Genomic DNA, 18,088 nt, shown 5'->3' with positions numbered 1-18,088 from the left:
GTAAAAAGTATGGTCATGTATCTCGCATTTGAGTTCATTAAAACGTCTTAAATCTTCTTTCGCTATAATTGTCGTTTCAAATTTAGAATTATGAGGAACTTTTTTAAGCTATCACTAACATTAAGTAGAAGACTAACTCAAGAACGGAGTGGTCTGTTTGTCTATTAATATGTTGAGGGCCCAAAATTGACCTCAATCAAAATTGACAGACTTTTTTGTCCAACCCTTATAATTCTAACTACCACATCTTAAATATAGTTGGTAGAATGATTTCCTGAAAGTTAGCCCTCACTAGTACTAAACAGAGAGTGATGTGTGATAAATTATATGGATATAATCATAAGAAAGTTAAAATCCTAAGATGGTAACGAGTTTAAGACCAGAATCCAATTGTAATTCGAGTTGAGTATGATCCTATTCACCAACTTTATTTCCTTAAACTAATTGTCGATTCTAATAGTAATTTGTTTCGCTAGGTAGATTATATTGCACGTGACCAAATACCTAGTTTTCGTGCATGGTAATAGCATTCGGACGTTCAAGTTGAGTCTGCGGGAGTCCCAAAATGGATCGTCCACAGAAAACCGTTGGGTTAAGCGGCGTCCGAGCGTAGGCCTCGGTGTAAAAGTTAACCTAAATGGGAAAAGGCAAAATATAGCAAGAGTGTGTTCGTCAGATTTGCATTTTGATTACGAATAAATAGCTTCTTGCCTTTCTTTCTCCTATTCAGACTTCAGGGTGCCCTCCCGTCTCGGGGTTGGTCTTCCCCACAATAACATCGCAGCGCGGCCGAGCCAGCGACGCATACGTACAATGGCTTCGCAATGCCTGAGACCCCAACCACAGATGGGCGACAGAGGAGTTCGGAGGGCGGAGAGGAAGAGAACACCGACGGGGCAAGGAGAAGCCGGATCGTGCTGCCGGAAACGGCCGCGGGTTGCAGCGACGGAGTTGCCGGCAAAGGAGGAGAGGGTCGATTACTTCAAAAGGCTGCCGGATGACATCATTGTGTCCGTGCTTTCCAAGCTCAGCTCCTCCGCTGATAGTCCTTCGGATCTTTTCAGCTCCATGTTGACGTACGAACACTAATGTCGCCCTGTTTTATAAAATAGAGAGTTTTTTTTATTGTGGTTTTAAGCTTTAATCCTCTGAAGATTGGATCTTTCCTGGGTACTGTGAGTAAAAATATATTCTTTTCGGGTATCTGCAACAGGTGTAAGCGGTTTCATGTTCTGGGGCAACATCCGCTGGTTTTGTCTATGGCCAGCTCCAGATGCCTCGCTGTTAGTGCGAAGACGTGGTCCGATTCGTCTCATGGATACCTCAAGCGTTGTGTAGACTGCGGAAATCTTGATGCCTGCTACATGTTGGGAATGGTAGGGCTCGTGCGCTTGCTTGTTCGACTGAAGAAATCTTCGAGTTTGCTTAAGAAATTGATTTTTTATGGGATCAGATACGATTTTACGCTCTGGAGAAAAGAGGGAGCGGCGCGTCGTTGATGGCTAGGGCGGCCATCGGATCGAACCCGGCAGCGCTGTACTCGTTGGCGGTAATCCAATTCAATGGCAGCGGAGGGTCGAAGAATGACAAGGATCCCCGGGCTGGCGTTGCCCTGTGCGCCCGTGCGGCTTTTCACGGCCACGTTGACGCCCTGCGAGAGCTCGGGCATTGCCTCCAGGACGGCTATGGCGTCCGTAAGAACGTCTCCGAGGGCCGCCGCTTATTAGTCCAGGCCAACGCCCGGGAACTCGCGGCCGCCATCTCGTTCTTGCCTGCATGGCAGAAGCAGCGTCGCCCGCCCACAGCAGCGGGGGTCACGGTGGCGGGTGAAACGCTACCAGGGTGCTGCCCCCTCCTCAGCGACTACGGTTGGAATTTGCCGGCGCCGGAGCCGCATCCAGCCAACCAGTTCCTGAAGGAATGGTTCGAGGCGAGGGCAGGGTCGGCGGCGGAGGGTCTGAGGCTCTGCTCCCACCGCGGCTGCGGGCGGCCTGAGACACGCAGGCACGAGTTTCGGCGTTGTTCGGTGTGCGGCTTAGTCAATTACTGCTCGAGGGCATGTCAAGCTCTGGATTGGAAGCTGTCGCACAAGGCGGAGTGCTTCCCGATGAATCCACAGGCTTTCGATGGCGGCGTCGGCGCGGCCGCCGGAGACGATGACGCCGTCGTGATTGAGGAGGCGTAGGCGCCGACTGACAGAGGGCAGAGATTTTACCACTTTTAACTCTTCTCTGTTAAGGCTGGTTTTTCCATTTTATTCCGCCTGCAATATTATAAAAGGCTGAGTGTTTTTTTGGTTGATTTGAAATCCTTCTTTCCTCGAGTCGTTCGACTTCGAAGCTGAATTACCAGACTTGCACTTTATCTTGTATATTATGTTTTTCAAAAAAAAAAAAGCATGACACGGCTTCGATTTCAAGTCATTGCTGTGTTGGGCTCATCTCCGTGAACAACAAATCAACTCTGACTCCTCGACATCATGATCCATATCACCATGATCTACGCTGCCGCAAAGAATGATGCTCTTTAATGAAATCTTCGAGTCACTAATTGGAGGTCCCATGTCAGTGTAAAATTGATCAACCAAGCTTGTTCCTTTGTTTTTGCTTTTCATCGGAAGAATGAGAATGCAGTTTAAAAGACATAAAACTCCCCACGTATGCTGTCGTATCCTCGACGGAGTCAGCACTAGCAAGAGTCAGCATGTGGAGTTGGGGATGATACGGGAGTCAACTCCACCAAGTGGAGTTATCTGAGAGAGAGAGATTGGTTGACAGAGCAATGTGGACACCGGCTTAGTGAATTGATTCATGGTTCATTTGACTCTTCTGAGAGAGAGAGAAAGAGAGAGATTGGTCGAGAAGCGGCAGGATGATAGGGGTGTCAACTCCACCAAGTGGAGTTATCTAAGAGAGAGAGTGACATTGGTGGACAAAGCAATGTGGACACCGGCTCAGTGAATCGAGGCTTGGTTTAGGGTTCATTTAACTCCACCTCAAAAGAGGCAAGAAGCGGCAGGATGGGTGACAACGTGCACCTTCCTCCTCCTCCTCCTCCTAAGAGTTCCTCGATTTCCCCTCAACCCGAGCCCCCGAACAAAGTCTCACTATATTCTCATGGTCACTCACGTTCCTCGACTCTGCCCACTCGAGGCTCTTCTATGTCGGTTTTGCCTTTTTTGACGACTTAGACTAATCTCTTCAAGGATTCACGGGATAGGCGCTCATTCTCCTCCCCCGGAAGGACAACCTCCAACCATTGAAAGAGAGGATCGAAATTGCACCAATTTGGATGCAACTTCCTTCCCTTCCACTTGAACTCCTTTTAAACTCCAAAATTCTCAACAAAATTGATCCTAGGAGCGGAAGAGTCATCAAAATAGACGAGATTACTCTCGCCGAGATAATTTTTGCCCAAATCTGTGTTCTAATTGACTTTAGTAAACTTTTGTTGCATGACTACTGGATCAAACAGGGGACCTCCATATTCTTCCAAACCATAACGTATAAAAATATTTTGAATATATACTATCGTTGTGGAGTGGGGGAGCACTCGTCAGATTTTTGTCCCTCGATCACCTCAAGCTCTGACACTTGTGAGATGATCGATGCACAAGGGGAACCTACAAATAGCTTAAGAGAACAGTTGTAAAATCAACCTTCGAACCTAAGGTTCGGATCGAACAAAAGCCAAGGGACATAAGAGTCACTTAATGGGTTAGGCCCCTCGTCAAGCTAGGTAACTAAGACCAACTCTCAACCCCTCTAACTCGGGCTCGTCCCGTAAGGTTGGTGCAGTGAATCCTGACCTAAATTCTGATAGCAAGATCTCGAACCCTATCTTGACTCCTCCTGCTGAGATGGTGTCTCCTAGCTCGAACTCAATAGTGTTTGGAAATTCACCTACAAACACTATTGATCACTAAGAGGGGTAGATATGGAGAGGAGACGATCGAGAGGAGTGGATCTGAATCAAGAGAAAATAAGGTAGATATTGTCACGTCCAAATCTGAGATAAATCAGATTTGTAGAAAGTCAAACCCAAGATGAATAATAGTACTTTCACATAGCTATATAACTTTTTATTATATTTTCTAAAAAATTATTACATCTCTTACGATCATGATTAGTTGTCAATTATATCTTTAACTATTCGATATTTCTATCGAATCAAGCCCATTTTCTAGTTTTAGTTATCAAACTATATATAACTAATATTTAATATTCATTAGTTCATTCAAAAATTATTTTAAAGAAATTTTAAATAATATTATATTATATTTCTACAATAATTATATGATTTTTATTTTATTTTTAAATTTCTTCAATATTATTATTTTAATTTTTATGTATTAATACTTTATATAAATTTTTTTATTTTTATTAATATATATTGATATTACGTTATTATCTTTTTTTTATTTATTTTAAACTTATCTAGTGTTGGCTTAAAACAGAACTACTTTGCTGAAAAAAATTAAAATAGAGATAAAAACTAATATATACAGATACATATACATATACATACATATATAAATACATATACATATATATATATATATACATATATATATATACATATATATATGGGTGATTGTATGAGAAAATATTCTTTTTTTGAGTTTTTTCCAGAGTATTCCCTTTTCAAAAGTTTTAAACCATCGCCCTTATTTTAAAAATCTTAAAAAAAACCCCCGAAAGCTGTTCATAGTATTTTTCTATCCAAATCCAAACAAATCTTTTCACCAATTATTTATAATATTTTGTGGGTTATTTTTTTATCCATAAAACATTGTATAGTGTTTTAAAAACACTGTAAAGTGTTTTAAAAAAACACCATATAGTGTTTAAAAAAATGCTATATAATATTTTTAAAACTCTAGATAATATTTTTAAAATACTATAAATGATTGAAATTATTTTTGAATTTGGATAAAAAAGAATTTTTAAGAATATATATATATATATATATATATATTCTCTCTTCTGTCTCTTACCCAGACTCGTTTGCCTCTTGTCGACGCCTCGTTCACCGCCCCGAGTGAACCTACAAAGACAGACACCTCCGAGATGCCTCCGCCTCCACCTCCACCTACACCTCATATTCCTCTTCCTTCTTCTCTGCCTTTCTTTATCTCTTCCTCCTACCCCGTCTCATCTTCCTTCTCCGCTCCACATATTCCTGCCCCTATGCAAGTCCTCCTCGCTCCTTTTCCCCCCTTTCTTGGTCTGGAAAGCATCGGTCCATACCCAGTGTCAGGATATTGATCTGTATCGAAAGCGTACTAGTTTGGCCGCTTATCGGTATTGACACCAGATAACAAAATTTTAAACCTTGAATTACAGTCCGCAGTCCAGCTCTTCCGCAATTACTGCTTTCTCGAAGAACTCGGTGAAGTCTGGTTCTTTTAGCAGGATGTAAGATCAAATATATCATAATAGTGGTTATACAATGTCATGCTTGTGTTTTATCCAAAAACTGTACCATTCCATTCACACATTGATTGCCTGATCTTATGATTCTTTACATTGTTTAATATCGAATGAAGAGTCATGATTTCAGCCTGAAAATGTTATAGAGATCTCTGATGCTGCATCTTCTTTAGAATTAGGGGCATGGCTATAATTGCTTAATAACTTCCGCGTTTGCAACTTTATACTCCCTTTGTTTAAGTTTGCTCCTTTATTTGCATAATTGTTCTTTGACCTTTGGTGTTGGCTGATGATGGACAGTCTCCTGCTCGAAGGACCACTGACGAAACTGCTATTTAGAATCTTGTTGGAAGGACGAGTAGTGCTTGTGTTTGGCCTTGAGCCAAATGAATTCTCATGTTCTGCTGTAATCTGAGTTTGCACTTTTTTTCTTTCCTGCAGAGAGAAAAGATGTTATTGACAATCCGGAACAAATCCTCTAAACAAGGGGTTAAAAATTGTTTGCTCTTCAGAACAATCCTTTGCAGAACTTCTTTAGATATTCTTGTATCCTTCATCGAATTGCACTAGAACTTACTCTTTGCCTTTGTTTCTCCTCCTCTTTTTCTTGCTTTAACAGAGTGTACTCTTTAAGCATTGCCATTAGAGGTACCTGTAATTTTATAAAGATTGATTATATATGGGATGAAAAATTTCAGTTGCATTTCTTTTAGTTGTAGTATGAGATAATAGAAGTCTTAGGTATTAATAAAAGATACATATGATATCATGGTGTGTAGTTTGTTGGTTTGGTGCCTGAAATTACCACAATTTTGATTGGTTTGTGGAAGTTTATAGAAAGAAAAAATGAATTTGTTACAGAAATTGACTGTGCATGATACATAAAAGAAATCAAAGTATAGTTTCTGAATTGATTATTCAATTGACTGATAAAAAGCATACTTTATGTCCTGCTTACAAGCTTAAAGTATGTTTCAAATGTCTCTGTAGAGCAAAGTGAACGTTAAATTTATGATATGTTATGTAAAGATTAGTGTATTTCTCTATGTGGAGGAAAGCATGGATTTTTGTGAAAGAGGTGCCAAGGATTGCTAGGACTGATATATTATTCATGTGAAAAATGAGAACCAAACTGACGTGCATCACTGAGGTGCAACACATATTTAACTGTGTGAAACCTCTTCGACATCACACTGGATGGAGTCATTTGACAAAATCCAAACCAAGATCTTGTTCCTAGGTTTTCTCTCAGTGCCATTCACATTGTAAAGCCCATCAAACTCGAGCAAGATAACAACTAAGCAGGAAAGCTAACATGAGTATTTATTCATGTCAGCCTTCTTCTTGAACTTCACTAGTTCAAAGATTCTCTGTCAACTATCAGAGTTATAGATCCAACTGTGCTCACATTTTTCCTTTCCATATCAGTCTTTTTTTCTTTCTCTTTCACCGAATAAGTCCCAGCAACTATCTATGTTAGCAGCAGCACCAGGGCCCAACTATGCTTTCACATTTTGCCTCTCCATATCGGTCCTTTTTCTTTCTCTTTCACCTAATGATTACCAGAAACTGTCTATGTTAACAACTTGCCTTGACATCTATATGGTGCATGCCAACAACGGGAATGGTTATTAAAGGGTAAGTTGTCCGGTATTTAAATTCTTGGAGAGGATTATTTTATGGTTTGTATTCAGGATTAGCCTTTGATTCAACTTGCGTTGACACTGCATGAGACTCGTAGGCTATTGGGTAGCACTACATGTGCTCTTGCACATAAGTTGTAAGATTGAAAGCAGATTTGAATTGGCTGGGATGATATGATCAGGCCTTGGGATCGATCGAATTAGAATGATGGGAATGAACTCGGATGAAAAAATAATTTAGTAATCATAAAATTATAAGAATTATATATAATATAAATGGTAGGGCACCACAAAACACAAAATAAATTATGAGAAAATAAATATATTTTTTGTTAAGAAACCTCTTTAACATCATAATTCATAACGTGTCTGTCTTTCCCAAAAAACATATGAAACTATTATATAAAATATAAGAAGTTGTTGAAAAAATAATAATGAAAATGCTAGAGAATAATTCATTAGAAATAACAATTGTATATATTTTTAGAAAATAAATGTCAATCATATTGTACAAGACTCTTATAATAAATAACAATTATATAAATCATATAAAAGATCCATAATATATCATAACAAATCAAGAGAAAACTGTTGGATTAATTCTGAATCTTATTACAAGATATCTAGGATTATTCTTTATTCTTCTCTTTTTTTTTCTCCATATATGCCTTCCACTCTGTCAAATGGTAGGTAATGCAATCATGGTGTTAATGACAAATGTGATGATTGGGCTTTAATTTTGTATAAGCATTTTGGTCTTGTATATGGAAGTTATCCTATATGTTGACAAATCCTCTTTTCCTAGTTCAGTTCAGGAACTTAAATTTCATCGCTTGTTCTATAAGTCTACAGTTTTCCATAATACCTCAATGACAACAATGTTTTCCTGGTAATTTTGTTGTTGTAAAATCTCTGAGGTGAATTTATGCAACTGCAGCATCAAGGCAGCAACTGTCTCTATTAACTGCTAAATTAAACTTTTTTCCTTAAAAGGGTCCTACGAAAGAATGTTGCATTTCCAACTGGAAATGATACCTCCGTACAATCCGATATCTGAACATGGGATAATTTCATCTCTTCTTTTTCCTTACCTGAGCAATATCTTGGTCTTGCATGCTCATGTAGGCTGGAAACATATGCTGTGCTAGCAGCAACTAATTTAGGAGAAAGAAAAAAGCAAGACGTTTATAAAAGAGAATATCTTGATTTGATTTGCTTTGCTTTTGCAGAAATTAAGTGAGAGAATCAGATCGACATGGTTTTGTTAGCTTGTCTTGCACATAGAAAAGAAGGAAAAAGAAAAAAGAAATTTGCGGCAGGTGTGGAGCATGTTGTGGTAAATCCATATCAGCGAGGTTATGCTACCAACCTGGGATTTATTTCATGCAACCCATTTATGTAGATGTCAGGCATATTTCATGTAAAGTTCTTAGTCCATTTTGGTTAAAAAAACAGAAAATTTAATTATTTGGATACAAGGGTTTAAATCTCAGTTACTAGAATGGTACAGTACCAGTATGTACTAGGTGAAATGCCACCCATACAGCCTGGTATCACCCAAAAAAAAACCTGAACATTATTGAGATATATGGTCTGACACCGGTCCTTGATCATACCAATAAATACTGGTTGGTCTGGTGCATACAGACCATACTTGAAATCAAGCACAGTAACGACCAATACTTGAAATCATAATTGAATATATGTTTGATCATATTACAAAATTATGCATCTACTTCAAGTGTAGCTAGCTTAGCTTTCATGTTTGAACTTTAGTGGTTAATTTATTTTGCTGTCTTAGATGCTTATAGGCTTTGCAACAAGAAGATAATAGGTTTTATGATACTTGATCCTTGCATGCATGATTCTGCAAGTTGCAAAACTTGATCTATAAAATGTCCTTTGCAAGTTATTAAAGTCATTTAATTGCTTAAATTTGCATGCTCATCAGTAAAAGTGGTGGCTATGCTATCATGAGAAAGGAAACAAAAACTAATTAATTGTATTTAAGTTTGTCTTTGGTATTTTTTTTCCCAGAACAAGTCTTCTTGAGCATCATTTTGCATCCTTCTAGCAGAATATTTTGAAGTAAAATGTGAACTTAAATATGGTACTTATTCCGGTAGAACAATGATGAATAAGATAATATTTGGATAAATTCATAAATGTATTAAAGCAATAGGTTCTTGCCTAACCTTATCGTACAAGAAATTTTTCATCCTTTCCTCTTCCCATATCTCTGTCTTTGCCATCAACAATTCAACCAAATCTGCATTTTCTCGTTTTAGTCTATCATACATCATATTTCTTATTTAGCTATAGTCAATTCTTACCTGGAATCTTGTTCACAATAATTCTAGCACGTTCTGCACGTTTCAAGTTCTTGTGAGCCCCTCTGCTCACTGAGTAACGGTTTTCATCCTGTAAACATCCATATGTCAAAATTAGGATTCCTCATCAGCAATATTTAATAGAATTGTAAGCTTTGACATATGAGTTGATGAATTTGGAGATGACCTTGCTGTATTCTTCCAACCACTGTTCTTCTTCACATGAAGCCATCCATTTTTCGACCTTCTCCATAATGTCCTTCCGGCTGCGTGCTTCTTCTTTTGCCTGGGATATATGCTCTTCCATAATCACTAGGAGGTCAGCATGGTCCATCTCACCTTTGGTTCAAGGTTTTGTTGAGTGTCAATAAGTTCAGCTACCATTAAGAATCATTTAATGATGCATCTAACTGAAGCAAGAGGCACACCTGACATGATGAGGTTCATGATTTTGTCCATCTCTGATCCTGAAGGTACTTCCAAATGAGATTTCTTGCATATTTCTCGAAGCTCACTGAGCTTTTTGAGAAAAAGCTCTTTCATTTTGCTTGCTTTTAGCTGATCCAGTCTCTCCACTTCGGACTCAACCTGGAATGTCAGTTAAGGAACCATTACAGACTACTAATTTATCTTTTTAAAACAGAAAAGGAAATGCTTTATCTGAAGCAGCAGTGTCAGTTAAGGAACCATTATAGACTACCTAATTTGTCTTTTTAATACGGAAAAGGAAATGCTTTATCTGAAGTTTGATTTCTTAGCTTAATTCTTTCTTTACCTGATGGATTATATCAATGGAAAGGCTTCCTGGTCTTAATATGTGATCTGTTGGAGCTGATGACGTATATATATTCATGTAATAGAACTTCTGCCGGTCCTCAATCGTTGTATCCATGAGATTCCACAAGTTTGTCAATGCTTTCCCAAGCTTGTAAAGCTGTAAAATCATTGTATCTGTAGTTTTAGTGGAGTTGATGCAAAGTGTACAAAAGGTGCAATAATAATGCTGATGCATAAAAGATATCTGCATCCTCTGTTTAGTTCATAAGGTAGTATTTGTTTGAAACTAATTAAAGAGCACTTAGAGGCTCGTTTTATATTTTCTTGTTGCATCTCTTGTTTTTCCAATATTGTGCTGTCTTTTCTAATTCAATAATCATCTTTCCTAATGTTGTGAGCATTGTCATAAAATCACCAATTCTTAATCTTGAAACATCATTGACTCTATTGCAGCAGTTCTGTAGCCTAATTACATTTGTTAAACATGTATAATACGAATCATTTTTCTTTTAATGTCTGGTATAACTGTCTGGGGATTAATTTACTAAATTATATGTGAGAGAGGCTCATTTCAAAATTTGTGGCAGTTAAACTCAATCCAGAAAATGGCTCTATTTTCATGGGTGATCAATGTCCAACTAAGGTTCAACCATGGGTTAACTCCTAATATCCTAATAAAAATTCAATTTTTCTCACACAAAATAAATAAAAATTGCAAACTTATTATATTTGGAAGTTCAAAATTTGTGGATGTTAGTGTACTTTTCTTTTGTTGCAAAGGATGCTAGTGTCAGATATGGAAAATATTTGTCTAAATCTTCCTATTATTATGCTTATAATTCTACTAATATTACATTGGTGCATAGCATACATCCAACTTGTACAATCAAGATCTCTTGAATTGCTGTTTACCTGCCTCTGAATATCTTGCTTGTGTAAGTTTATGGAGCACGAGGTGTATCTTTGTGAGCTTGAAAGTGATAATCTGGTTTACATTATCACTAGTTTGGTAAGTCCATCTGGTCACTTATGGTGAATAAGCTAGGTGTTAATTTTTGTTAAACTAAGAGATGGCATACTGGTGGATGGCTCAAGGGGATGTCTCTCAAGCATGATGCTATGACCCTGGAACCCCCTTGTGTATACTTTCTAGCATGATTCTATGATCTATGATCAGCTTTATGGTATCCTGTTTTGTATTTCTTGAATAGGTTTGATGTATATGGCCAACATATGAATCTTTCTACGATATGATTAATTATATTTATTCAAATTCTTTTCTTTGGTGAGACATGCTTTATGAAGTGCATAACGTGGTAATGTAGGGTGCTTTGTGATGCATTTAGAAACAGCAATTCTGTGCACATTCATTTTTTGTTATTCCTGGTTCTGAGATTTAGTTGTAGCAATGGACCTATGTTGGAAAATAAACTCATACCTTTTCTGTTCGCTTACGCTTCTCATCTTTCAGTTGTTCCACTTTGCTGTTTAATCTCTCTAAGATGGTGTCACTTATGTTCCTGGATTGCTGTGCGGTTGAACCACCTAGTAAGCTTGGGTGAATGTCACTGATGATCATGGAAGCATCCATTCCCATTGTTTCAGCAAGGTTTTGCACCACCTTTATGTAATCTTCTACTTTCCGGAGTCTATCATTCTTTCAGAGTGAAGAATGGGTGAAAATTAATTGGATGATATATAGAAGAAAACCGACGCTACCAAGGTTAAAGCTACCTTCTCTTTATGAAGTCTTTGGAGTTCATTTTGGTGCTCATCAAGCTTTTTAAGTGAGAGATCTCCTTCGTTTACCAGAACATCGCAATCCGGTTGATGACCTGCTACTTCAGAAGCAATTCTTTGGATTTGTGTCTGAACCTCCCGGAATTGGTTCATCCGCTCTTCTTTCCTTAGCTGCATTTCATGAAGTGCAGGAGTGATTGCATCAAGCTGCTGCTTCAGTGTACCTGTCAATTTTTCAGGCTGCTCCAAGAGAATTTAAGCTGGCTGCACATTTGGTGCTATTCTTTTCTTATTAAATATACTATCAAAAGAAGTCATCTATATCTCACCCGGCCTGAGAATGATCGTTCCCCGAGGGACAGGAGAAGGTTAGTGAACTCAGCTTCTGAATCAGCCAGTGCTTGATGCAGACGAACTCTCAAGATATTTGCACTATCAACTTTTCTTCTATACATGTCGATACATTCCTGTTCCAGTTCAAGCAGAATCCTCTCTCTTTCAAGCTGATCTTGCCCCACTTCATCCCAAATCAGCTGTTAGCAGTTGATAAAATGTTCAAAGAAAGTTCAGCTAGTATCAATTTCAAGAACCACTGATATGGAAAAACCCCAACCCAAACCTTTAGCTCTTGCAGTAGATAGCCGCAGGATGATTCAGGGATTGCTGAACTTGGGAAACCGGGAAACATTCCGAAGGATCCCATCTCATAAATTCTGGAACAGTCTCAGGGAACAGTTTTGTCAATGTAAGTTCTTCAAGTGGTTGTAAAACAGAGCAGATTCCCCTGATCAAGCATTATTCAAGGAAGAAATTAGAGGTGTGGTATAAAAGGAGGAGAAAGGTGGCAAAGCTGTGATGGATGGTGAAAGTGGCCTTCCAAGTTGGTTTTGCTTTGAAGACACGCAGCACAACAGTGATGGTTCCTTTGATGAGCTTCAAAGAAAAATAATTATATATATATATATATATATATATATCAAATACAAGTGCACAAGCTCGCTGGTTCCCTTGTTTTTGAAGGGCCAATCTTCCTCACTGCTTTCAATTGTTGACATGTAAGTTTCTCCTCTTTCTTTCTTCTCTATCATAAAGCTGAGTTTTCTCATTCATGTGATAAGCGCTTCGCACCTTTTGTAGATCGTGTTACTGGAAGCTTCCATCTGAAGGTTAATGTGTTGGTAAAGCTTTACAAATGTTTGTCTTCTTTTCCAAGGGAACATATGGGTTGGCACAGAAGTGGATCAGCTCCATTTACTCGAGTCTCTGGAATCAGCTGATTTGCTTGTGAAGAATGTCATGCACTAGTTTGCTTCAAGAAATGCCAATCACTCCATCATTGATGAGACTCGAATGACAATACCCACTTTATTGCTTGTGATATGCCTGTGTTTGCACATGCTCAGCGCAGCCAAAGTTGAGATTCATTGTAAAATTGGTATATTTAAACAAAAAAAAAAAAGAAGAAAATGTTACATGTATGGGTTGAATAATTATGCACAGAGCTAGCTGATATATCAGACATCTCCTCGGTCGTTGGAAAGATGCGGTTTGCAGTGAAAAGAAGAATTATCCTTGTAATCCTTTGAGAGAACCATCGAAATGATTTGGCCTCAAAATACATGAGCCGTCCTATGAGAGGCAAATAATTGAGTTAAAAAGTCTGTTGCTTGCGAGATGGAATATTGTGGCCTTTAAACACTCTCCAGTTGATGTGATGGTAAACTTTGTTTTAAGCACTCACGATGACAACTCACCTTGCAACTTTTTTATACTATAGCACATTAACAAAGTCAGGTGTCGTCTTCATGTGATGCGCTGCATCTTCTTGGTTTGTTTTTGATGGGATATAAGCGATCAGAAAAGAAATAAAGCTAGAAATGAAAGGAAAGGCTGAGTGAATATTAAGGTGATCTGCACATGTTGATCTACTGCTCGTAGTGACAATAGACTCGACGGAATTGGGAAATGATTTACTTGTAATGCATGATCCGTGAAATGACGGTTCTAAATAACATCTTATTCCTCGAAAGATCTTGAGGAAAGAAAGACGACGTTGCCAGTCATCACAAGCCCTAATATTCCAACAACTTGATATCGACTACACGTTTTTTTATTGAGACTCGTAAAAATTAATAAGTCAAGAGGATATATATATATATATATATATATATATATATATATATATATATATATATATCTATTTATTATTATTTTTATATAATTTTCTTTAGTCTTCTTATGTCTCTCATGCACTAATACTAATTGTCCTAAGTTGTTAACCGCAACATTTGCAAGTAAACTTAGAAAACATCCATGTCATATTGGATTATTTATCCTCAATTTATATTCTCATTTCAATGATACAAACATGTTTCTAGGATGATTTTTCTTAAAAATAATTATATTTTGAGTATTTCCCGATTGGTGTCCCATTTTATTTTTTATTCGAATAAAACTCCTAATTAAAAAAAAATACGCAAACTACCTTTAAAAAAAAATTCGTCTGTTATAGTATTTTCGCCTATTATAGCATTTTGATCACCACAACAACAAGAACACTACAAAACTTACTTGAAAACACTATAAATAAGTTAATAAAATCAAAACACACTAGAAACCATTTGATATATTATAACTCAAATAGATATTTATAATAGTTTAAGAACAACATCACTCGATTCAACATTAAAATTTGACTTGTTACAATGTTTTGACCACTATACTAAAAATAATATAATTATCAATTACATTAGTTTATTATATGTTTTCAAGTCTTATAAAATAAAGTGTAAAATAATTTGAGCGATTTTGAATAAAAATTATAAAGGTTTTAGCATATTTTAAAATTAAAAAAAAAACATTTATTTTTTTTCTTATTTAATCTTAAATTTAGATATCCGACATTGAAAGACTTTATAATATTTGTGATCAGTTATTGTTGAAGAATGATAATGAAAAAGAGCAACAGCCGATCATGTTCAGTTGAAGATTTGATACAACCTAATTGAGTTAGAATGAAAAGTCTTTTTCTTTAATTATTATTAAAGTCTTTTTACATTTTTTTTTCTATTTAAAATTCTGTTTTGTTTTGCTGCTTGTAAAAGTGCGCCAAACATCAAGCGATGCTAAAAGCTTCGATTTCGACTGGACAAAAACCAGGCCGCAAACTCTCGGGAATATGAAAAAAATTAATCCTGTCACATTATGAGCTTAAGTTACTTAATAAGCCAGCGCTCGCTACAAACTTAACACAAATCCCGTTGCTTCTAGCCAGATTGTGAGAGCCTCCTCGTATGTGTTGTAGGTAAAAGACCGACCGACTTCAGTTGCAAGTCCTGCATTCCGCTGTGGGGTTGGTTGCTCCCAGTTTTTTTAGTAATGATTTCTCTAAATCCAGCATTAGCATTCGAAGATAACTAAATTTTGAAAGAATTAGTGCATATCTGCATTATGATAGAGAGAAAGAAAAAAAAAAAAAAAAGGCATAATACGTTATCATCAGGCGAGCAAAAGACGGCCTCCTTCATCATGCCGAGCCTTCCAAGGCACAGACGTGGAGGAACTGATGACCATGAACATATGCGCTTCTCTCTGTCTGAACAAAATTTCATTTGCGAAAGCTGCAGGACGATTGAAACAAAACGCAATTCAACATGGAAGGCTGCATCACCGGAAAAACTGCAAATATGGAGATTTGCTATATTTGTTACCCTCTCAGCAGCAGGATGAGCAACAAGAAAAGCATGGACACCATTTATTCTCTCCTGCAGCAGCAGCTTCTTCCTCCTTTGGTGTATCAGTCTGAAGTGGATGCCCATGTTCCACCTTCATTGAGCTACTACTTCCTTTACCTGTCAATCTGTATCATCATTTTTTGTTTCACATTTATATTCAGCATTTTCATTGACAAAGAAAAGTACCCGGAGCAAACTAAATCTCTTATGTCACATAAACTTGCACGTATCTACATAAGCAGCAGGATTAGAAGTCGCTCGATATGCATGGAGACTTATCAACATGAAAGCCTTATCCTAATTCTCATAATCTAAAACATTTGCCCTAATGAGAGTAATGGACATGGAGAGCGTACACTGGAAACGCAAACGACTGAAAGCTGGATGCGCTGCCAATAGCTGATCGGTGAGATAGTCTGGTGGACAGTTTTGCACCCTCACTCGTCGAATAAAGCTGCTCTTCCAGATCCGCACCCTTCATGGCGCCGGCGCCCTCGTTTCCTACAGGATCTGAGCCTGGAACAGCAGACGTCAGTCGGCAGGATTCCACAGGGCTACCGGAGTCGATGGGGGTGAACTCCCCTGACCTGCCCATCAGAATGAGATGGTCTCTGGAAAAGCTGCAAGTCCCTACATGGATGCTGAACAAAGACTCGTTGGAGGCCACGCTCCACTCCATCGGCGTCATCGTGGACCTGTCCCTTGTGAAGATGGGGGAGGGAATCCGACCCGTGTCGGGGACGTCCAATCTCTCCATCACCTGAACTGGAGGTGACTGTCTCGAAGCCACCATGCAGGAGGTACCGGTGTCAGCTATACCCACCGGCTGGGCCTCTGCAAGGATGCTATCCTCATCGTCATCATCGATGAGGATTAGGAACCCGTTCGTGCTTGATGTAGCTGCACCACAGTGGCTTCTCATCTCTTGATCGTTCGCCACGACTGACTTGCTGAGTTCAGCTGGATCAAACTGGAAGAAATCCTCGGACGAGTCATCGGAAGTAGCAGAGGAAGAGCAAGTTGTTTCCTTCTCAACTTCATTTTCGTTTCCTGGAGGGGGATCACCATCTTCAGCGACAGCTTTCGCGGGATGTGTTTTCAGATGCTCATGCTTACTCTCTGCATCCCCATGCACACAGTCCATCAAATGTCTTGCTTAGCTCTCTGACCTCTTGTTGCACTGTACTCCAATTCTCTCTACTTGAAAGCGTAAGTTATAATACATATCTCAAATTAATGCATACTTGAGTTCAAAGCTGCAAAAGTGGCAAATGAAGCGACAGAATGCACACTCTCAGGAATATATGTATATATATTGTCTGTACTCATCTGGTTATATATATATATATATATATATATATATATATATATATATATATATATATATATATTATAATAATAATAATAATAATAATAATAATAATAATAATAATAATAATAATAATTGAGATAGCAAGCCTGATATGTAAAATTAAAGAAGAAAATTTTAGTCAAACTGAACCTGAATCAAATTAGCTCCTAAAAAGAATGTATCAGTAGGAATATTTCAATGGTGGTATACGACTCAATCTTTTTCCTTATTCATCAAGGAGTTCCAATGTAAACGTGACAACAAGAATCAATTGTATTTTTAAAAGACCGAAAAATTCGAACACAAATATACGACGAAACGATGCAATGAGTGGTACGAAAATCCACTGATATGCTCACCATGATTATTTAAAGAAATTGATGCCTCGCATTGGTGTCAGAAAAAAACTCTATGAGATCAGGGATCTGAAAAATCCAACGATAGTTAAATACGATCGACAACTATATGATTCTCTGAATAGAAATTCTATGGTTACTCGAACAGAGGTCTTTCTTGGTCTCATAAACCGGCTAATCTACCTGCAAATTTACGTATCAGAAACAGGAGTTGGCAAGTAAACATTACAAATGGTATTCTCGTACCTCGTGGATGCAAGAAGGAGAAGCCCAATATTTCCTCACAAATACTACTCCTTATTCGATTTGGTTTTACTTCTTCGATGCGTTTGAGAGAGAGAAGAGGGAAGAGGGAAGAGGGAGAGGGTCAATGGGAACCACAATGGGAGAGAGAAGGAAATGATGGAACAGAGGTGCTCCCTGGGCCACGCTTCATGGGGATTGGCTAAAAGGGGAGCCTCGAAAGAACCATCTTGCAAGGGCAAGTCAGATGTCGAGCGAGTGGGTTCAAGTACTCGAAACTGATCTGCTGCCGTTGGATCTGATAGCTGGCTTGCGGCGAGGAGTTGCGGAGGATGAGATTTGCAAAGGAGACCATAGCAGCTGCGACAGGGGTCCGAGCGGGAGCCACAGCGGCCTCGCGGCGGGTTCGCCCGTGGAACCCGGGCGTCCAGGGATTGTGAAGCTCCTCTCCTTGGGATGGGACGGTGGCGACGTGATTCACG

General features: G+C 38.3%; 3 protein-coding genes and 1 long non-coding RNA gene across 10 annotated transcripts; 2 read left to right on the top strand and 2 right to left on the bottom strand.

Annotated features, from left to right (window-relative positions):
* The first annotated feature begins 700 nt into the window (after positions 1-700).
* LOC135596691 (F-box protein At5g50450-like) lies at positions 701-2,252 on the top strand. The gene is made up of 3 exons (XM_065088750.1): positions 701-1,076; positions 1,214-1,376; positions 1,454-2,252. The coding sequence occupies exons 1-3, from the start codon at positions 814-816 to the stop codon at positions 2,183-2,185; spliced, it is 1,158 nt and encodes a 385-aa protein (XP_064944822.1). The 5' UTR covers positions 701-813; the 3' UTR covers positions 2,186-2,252.
* A 2,755-nt stretch (positions 2,253-5,007) lies between these two features.
* LOC103972517 (uncharacterized) lies at positions 5,008-13,648 on the top strand. 3 transcript variants are annotated; one of them, XR_010481427.1, is made up of 4 exons: positions 5,008-5,417; positions 8,305-8,430; positions 11,654-12,977; positions 13,060-13,648. It is a non-coding gene; the product is annotated as an uncharacterized LOC103972517 (long non-coding RNA). The 3 variants fall into 3 exon arrangements; XR_010481426.1 differs by lacking the exon at positions 8,305-8,430 and having other exon boundaries at positions 13,060-13,647; XR_670795.3 differs by lacking the exon at positions 5,008-5,417 and having other exon boundaries at positions 7,732-8,430; positions 13,060-13,647.
* LOC135597834 (65-kDa microtubule-associated protein 8-like) lies at positions 5,447-12,682 on the bottom strand. The gene is made up of 11 exons (XM_065091374.1): positions 12,542-12,682; positions 12,252-12,455; positions 11,917-12,162; positions 11,621-11,839; positions 10,181-10,339; positions 9,834-9,993; positions 9,593-9,744; positions 9,409-9,496; positions 9,271-9,344; positions 6,010-6,084; positions 5,447-5,867 (listed from the first exon to the last, which is right to left on the bottom strand). Exons 1-11 carry the CDS (start codon positions 12,623-12,625, stop codon positions 5,559-5,561), a joined length of 1,770 nt encoding a protein of 589 aa, XP_064947446.1. The 5' UTR covers positions 12,626-12,682; the 3' UTR covers positions 5,447-5,558.
* Positions 13,649-15,104: 1,456 nt separating the features above from the next.
* LOC135596690 (uncharacterized) lies at positions 15,105-17,977 on the bottom strand. Of its 5 annotated transcripts, none has more exons than XM_065088747.1 (5): positions 17,610-17,976; positions 17,367-17,546; positions 16,013-16,853; positions 15,633-15,781; positions 15,105-15,542 (listed from the first exon to the last, which is right to left on the bottom strand). In XM_065088747.1, the coding sequence occupies exons 3-4, from the start codon at positions 16,798-16,800 to the stop codon at positions 15,637-15,639; spliced, it is 933 nt and encodes a 310-aa protein (XP_064944819.1). In that variant the 5' UTR covers positions 16,801-16,853; positions 17,367-17,546; positions 17,610-17,976; the 3' UTR covers positions 15,105-15,542; positions 15,633-15,636. The 5 variants fall into 5 exon arrangements, 3 of the variants coding, with proteins under 3 accessions (XP_064944819.1, XP_064944820.1, XP_064944821.1); XR_010481001.1 differs by lacking the exon at positions 17,367-17,546 and having other exon boundaries at positions 15,106-15,338; positions 15,414-15,542; positions 15,633-15,773; positions 16,013-16,912; XM_065088748.1 differs by lacking the exon at positions 17,367-17,546.
* Between the last annotated feature and the right edge of the window lie 111 nt (positions 17,978-18,088).

The sequence above is a fragment of the Musa acuminata genome, chromosome BXJ1-11, assembly GCF_036884655.1.
Source record: "Musa acuminata AAA Group cultivar baxijiao chromosome BXJ1-11, Cavendish_Baxijiao_AAA, whole genome shotgun sequence".
Classification (NCBI taxonomy): Eukaryota; Viridiplantae; Streptophyta; class Magnoliopsida; order Zingiberales; family Musaceae; genus Musa; species Musa acuminata.
This window is presented reverse-complemented; position numbering and strand designations above follow the sequence as displayed.